The 5412-nt window shown below is 37.3% G+C and overlaps 1 protein-coding gene across 1 annotated transcript; it reads left to right on the top strand.

Moving 5' to 3' along the window:
* The first annotated feature begins 2893 nt into the window (after positions 1-2893).
* LOC149187863 (galactinol synthase 2-like) lies at positions 2894-3709 on the top strand. The gene is made up of 4 exons (XM_089409799.1): positions 2894-3112; positions 3207-3369; positions 3462-3561; positions 3688-3709. The coding sequence occupies exons 1-4, from the start codon at positions 2894-2896 to the stop codon at positions 3707-3709; spliced, it is 504 nt and encodes a 167-aa protein (XP_089265925.1).
* Positions 3710-5412: the final 1703 nt, after the last annotated feature.

Below are 5412 nucleotides of genomic sequence, written 5' to 3'. Positions count from 1 at the left end.
GCAGCGGACATGGTCGCGGATGAGACAGGACCGACCTGTCTGCAACCTCTCTAGGCTACTGCACTACGAGTCGTAGGTGCGAATGCTTTGATTCGATTGGGCTCTCGCCTCCCTGCTCGGTGATGGTCAAATTGGTGGTGCCAAAGAAAATGTTAACTGCAGGTGCCAAAGCATTGTTTATATGCCTTCAACAAATGTCATATATGGCTTAGACACGTAGTCGATATGCATTCAAATGCGATTTTCCTTTTTTTGTTCATTGCCACGTGGAAATAAAGTCTGATGATTCCTATATCTGTCGCTTCTTCCACTCACCAAACTCTCTCCTCATTCATCCGATAATATTAAAAAACATCAAAAATGGAGCGCGTCATTTAATCTGGACACCCTGCCCCGCTCTTTGAAAAATTACAACTGAAAAGTAATATGAGACCATAAATAACTCGAGTCAGTATTTCTCACATGGCGTTGCAGTAAATAACGATAATAGTGCTAGCTTATTATATTCTACTAGAAAAAAAACATGAAACTCACAACAGAAAGGTAATTTCCGAGATTTTGACAGAATTTGTTGTTCCCTGGAACTAGCTTCTTATATTCTATGAATAAAGTCTGATGATTCCTATCTCTGTCGCTTCCTCCACTCACCAAACTCTCTCCTCATTCATTGCATAATATTAAAAAACACAAGTCTTGATGATTCCTATATCTGTCGCTTGCTCCACTCACCAAACTCTCTCCTCATTCATCGCATAATATTAAAAAACATCAAAAATCGAGCGCCTCATTCAATCTAGACACCCTGCCCAGCTCTTTGAAAAATTACAACTGAAAAGTAATATGAGACTATATATAACTCGTAACTCGAAGCATTTAATATTGTGATTTTTTATTATAAAGAAATTGATTGTAAATTACTGTAGTGAGTCACGAGTTCTTGATTGTAATTCATTTATAGTCGGTTACTGTGTGGGCCAATGTCAAATAGAACAATGTGAATGGTGCACCGACATTTACAACATTCATTTGTGTTCAGAGAGTCAGAGTCGTAGGAGCTTATCAATGTGAATGGTGCACCGGCATTTACAACATTCATCTGTGTTCAAAGAGTCGTAGTCGTAGGAGCTTATCTCTATCTCTGCAGAGGCATTGAAAGCCAAAACCGGCCCGAAGAACCCGAAGAAAAAGCAAGCTATGATCCAGCTCCGACTTGTTTCTGACATTGACGCCAAATTTCAAATGCACTATAGTAAATACTTGGAAGGTATTGAGTTTTAGTGCTAACAACAATGTTACTCCATTATTGTCATGACTCTAAATACATGTGACCTAAATATAAAGTCAACATATTTCAAGGGCAGGAGCACATCCATTTCAGAAGATGTTTTGGAATATTCAGCTGGGTACATTAAAGATTAATTATCTCTAGGGGTGCTTTGTAACGTCGATGCATGTATTGGCGAAAGCTGCTCATGCTCTTTAGAAAACGGATGGACGTCGGCTCTGCTCCATATGACCCTACCCCTAGGCAGGGACTAGTTGCCTTGCAACTCATCTTGTTATAATTTAATTTTTTTTAAATTTATTTTGATATATTTTCTATATATGATTGTATTTTTTGGTGCTGCTGCACGCACGGTTTGGACCAACTTGTGAACCTGGTCCATTCGGTCAGAGAGATGGGAATTTCACGAGTGATAACCTGGCGTCTCCGGATGATAGCGAGTTAGAATGTGAATGAACCTGGTCCATCGAGATGGGAAATTGACTAATTCAAGTGGGCGTTGCGAAATGATATAGAGGAGTCTGAACGGGTGGCCTCTCAATACGTACCCGCGGGCTGGGGTGCTTCCCGTCTCGAGCAGATGGAACCTGATCCGATTGTTATTCCGCCACTTTACCCAGATCCACCAGTTCCTACTATTTTTTCCGGATCTGCTACCTTCTGTCTGAGAAGCCGCCAGAGAAGCTAGCTAAGCCCGAAAAGCAAGAGAAGAAGTATAGTATCCGAGTAGCCAAGCCCAGCTATGACTGGCATCGACACGTGGATCGACTAGCAGCTATTATTGAGTGCATCGACTCTTGGATCGACTGCTGGGCACGAACTACTGGGCACGAACTAGAGCTTCTTCCTGCACTGACCAGAGTTATAGCTGCACTAAGTAGAGCTTGTATCACTGACAAGAGCTTCTAGCGATGACTGAGCTTGTAGAATGATACCGGCAATGATAAAAGGCAAGTACTCCCGACAATGACTGCTGGCAAGAACTACTGGCTATGATCGGTGGCTATGACTGTCTATGGGGGTCTAACCTTTCCAGGCAAGGGCTAACCAACCATATATTGAGTCATAAATGCCCTTGCCATCTATGTATGTGGTGCATGTCAGTGGGATGGCATACATAACTCTGGCGGGCGACCTCGTGTTTCCGGTGACATACGTGGGACCCACCAACGAGGGCCCGCCCGCCCTGTCTCGTTTTTGACTCCGGCGGCCAACATGTGTTTCCGGTGGAGTATGCGGAGGAGTAGTCGGAGAATGTGTTTCAGGCCGCGTGGGGATGAGCATTGACGCAGATAATTAATTACGTACATTTCTCCGCAGTCCGTCGTTTTACTCGTTGCTCCCAACACCAATCATGAAGCCGCGCGATTCACCGATTTGAATTTGAATTGATTTATCGCGCCAATTTCATTTTCATTTGCAGTCAATATCCGAGGATTGAATCGTGGAGTTTGGGTTGTTTTGTTACAGTGTTGTGGAATCGAGTTTGTTTGAGGTTAAGGAATGGGATGCAATGGACAAAACCTTTATGGGGCACCAGGGCTCTTCTTCCTCAATCACTTTGGATGGGTATGAAGGGTAATTCCCCATGGATATTTCTACGCGGTTATGGATTGCTTCTGCGAGAAGACATGGAGCCACACTCCGCAGTACAAGATCGGATACTGCCAGCAGTGTCAAGAGAAGGTGTCATGGCCCGTGGAATTAGGGCAACAGCCCTCTTCATACTTCAACGCTGCAATGTTTGTTTTTGAGCCGAGTCAGCTGACATTCGACTGCCTTTTGGAAACTCTGATGGCTACTGTGCCAACGCCCTTAGCAGAACAGGTCTGGATCTGTTCTCATTTCAGTGATGATCATGCACATTTTTGTTTGGTTTACCAGATCTAATTTTGACTAAATTGTGGTATATGTTTTGTAGGATTTCTTGAATATGTATTTTGAGAAGATATACAAGCCCATTCCTCTGGTGTACAATCTGGTTCTAGCCATGATGTGGCGGCATCCCGAGAACGTGGACTTGGACACTGTCAAAGTTGTTCACTATTGTGCTGCTCTAAGCTTTCTTTTCACTGCAAATTTTGGTTCGATAGAAACAATATGATTTATATATGAAAGACGAGATAGGTGTTCTGAGCGTAAAGGGTTATATTAATGGATGAATGTGGATGTGCAGGGATCGAAGCCGTATATTGGTTAGCCCTTGCCTTTGCAAAAAAAGTCTCTGTGGGAGGAGAATTTTGTGGCCAGACTTTGAAGATGCATGAGATGAATTGGTGACACAGGGAAGATGACTAAAAATAAGTCTTAAATTCTTATCAAATCATTTATAGTTAACAATGTGGACTGAGAATGAAAATATTAATGGTATTAATCTTTTGTTGTTGTGATATCGATTGCAGGGGATTATTGGAAGAGATTTGAGAGACTTTTAAAATATTCCATGGTATTTTCCGAATGCAGATGAGCTTAGAAAAACGGTAAATAAGTGTGGACCTTTTGAGATTGAGAGTTTAAAGTGTGCGAAAGGGTGCCGAGTATGGGTGAGGAAGATTTTGAAGAGTATATTAAGAACCCAAAAATGTTTAGTTGTGTGAAATCCAATTTATTCAAGAGCTTTGTGTGTAGTTTGGTTGAAGCCCACATTGGCAAGGAACCTACAGAGATTTTTTCAGGTTTTTTTCCTGAGAAGGCCTTAGCACTTCCACTGTGCAATCCACCTTCTAGTCTGTCCCATACATTGTCACTTAACTTATAAGAAAGTAGTGACAATGTCTACAAAATCATTTGAATTTTTATATGAGAAGGAATAAATTTACGTGAGAGGTAATCTTTTTGATCAAGATATTTATGTGGATTTGTAATATTATTTAGTATTCTTATTATTAAAACGACGGGGCCAATCTGTTATAACAAGTGATAAAATTTGAGATTTTTTTTTAATTGTATATTTAAAATGCAAATAAAATAGTCCAATTTCATTCTTGTCAATTCAATTAGGAAATATTTTGAAATTTATAATTGAGTTACCCTCAAGTCAAAGTTAGTAAAGTCGGACTTAAAGGGAAGCCAATAATTAAACCTGCTGATTTTGAAAGTTCTGCTAATTTTGTAAGCCTCTCCATGAATTGTTTTTTATTTTTAAATTAGTGGTTTGTTTGGTACATTTCACTGTTTTAAAATTTTATTTGAGGTATAAAAAGCTAACAATTCGTTGTTTTTTATTTTATTCTAAAATAGGCGGTATATATATATATATATATATATATATATATATTGGGAAATAAAAAGCTTTTAATTTAATTTTTAATTATGTTTTGTGGAGATAATGAAATGGATTCATAGTAAATTATAAAATTATTTTAAGTGAATGATATTATTTTAATTATAAAAATAAAATTAATAAAAATTATACTATTATTATTTAATAGTTTGTTTTATTTTTTATTTTTAAATTGTAGATAAACATTTGTATTTATTTTATTTTAATTTTTCAAAAATTTTAAATAATAATTGATTAATTTTGTATTAGTAAATAGTTTTAGTAAAAATGAACTATACGTTTATAAGTGATGTTATAAAGAATTTTTAATTATAAGTTACTTTATAAGGAAAATTTAATTAAAATTTAAATATCTAATTTAAATTTAATCTAATAAATGTAATTGATCAAGAGGACTCTTTTAAGTGATGTGATTGAGAGGATTGGAAGGTTCAATATTGATGCAACCCCATAGCGGTCACTGAAGAAACCTAGACCATCTCAAAAAGGTCCCCCAAAATGGCTCACCAAAACACTTGAAAGTATTCATTTTGATGAGGTCGAAAAGAGAGGAACCATATTAGGTATTTAAATTTAAATTAGAAATTAGTTATCATATTATATATTGATTGAACATGCTTAGATTTTATTAGCATTTTTTGATGAGTAAGGTTTCATTATGTTAAATATATATTGGCTTCATTGGCTTGTTATATTTGGCTTGATTCTCATAGATATCATAGTTACGTTTGAAGAGTTATGTGATAATTCCAGTGCATCAATGAATTTATATTTTTGCATAGCCATAGATTTCAGTATCATTTTTTATTTTTTATTATTATATGCGAGCTGTTGTTTGAAAATT

Source organism: Pinus tabuliformis, chromosome 3_1 (genome assembly GCF_031772625.1).
Source record: "Pinus tabuliformis cultivar Carrire ecotype Pingquan chromosome 3_1, CPIR1, whole genome shotgun sequence".
Taxonomy (NCBI): domain Eukaryota; kingdom Viridiplantae; phylum Streptophyta; class Pinopsida; order Pinales; family Pinaceae; genus Pinus; species Pinus tabuliformis.
This window is presented reverse-complemented; position numbering and strand designations above follow the sequence as displayed.

Excerpts from the sequence above, each read along its gene's own strand:
- LOC149187863 (XM_089409799.1), top strand. The coding sequence starts at position 2,894 with ATGGATTGCTTCTGCGAGAAGACATGGAGCCACACTCCGCAGTACAAG. Across the intron at positions 3,113-3,206 it reads CAACGCCCTTAGCAGAACAG|GATTTCTTGAATATGTATTT; the intron begins GTCTGGATCTGT and ends TATGTTTTGTAG. Across the intron at positions 3,370-3,461 it reads TCTTTTCACTGCAAATTTTG|GGATCGAAGCCGTATATTGG; the intron begins GTTCGATAGAAA and ends GTGGATGTGCAG.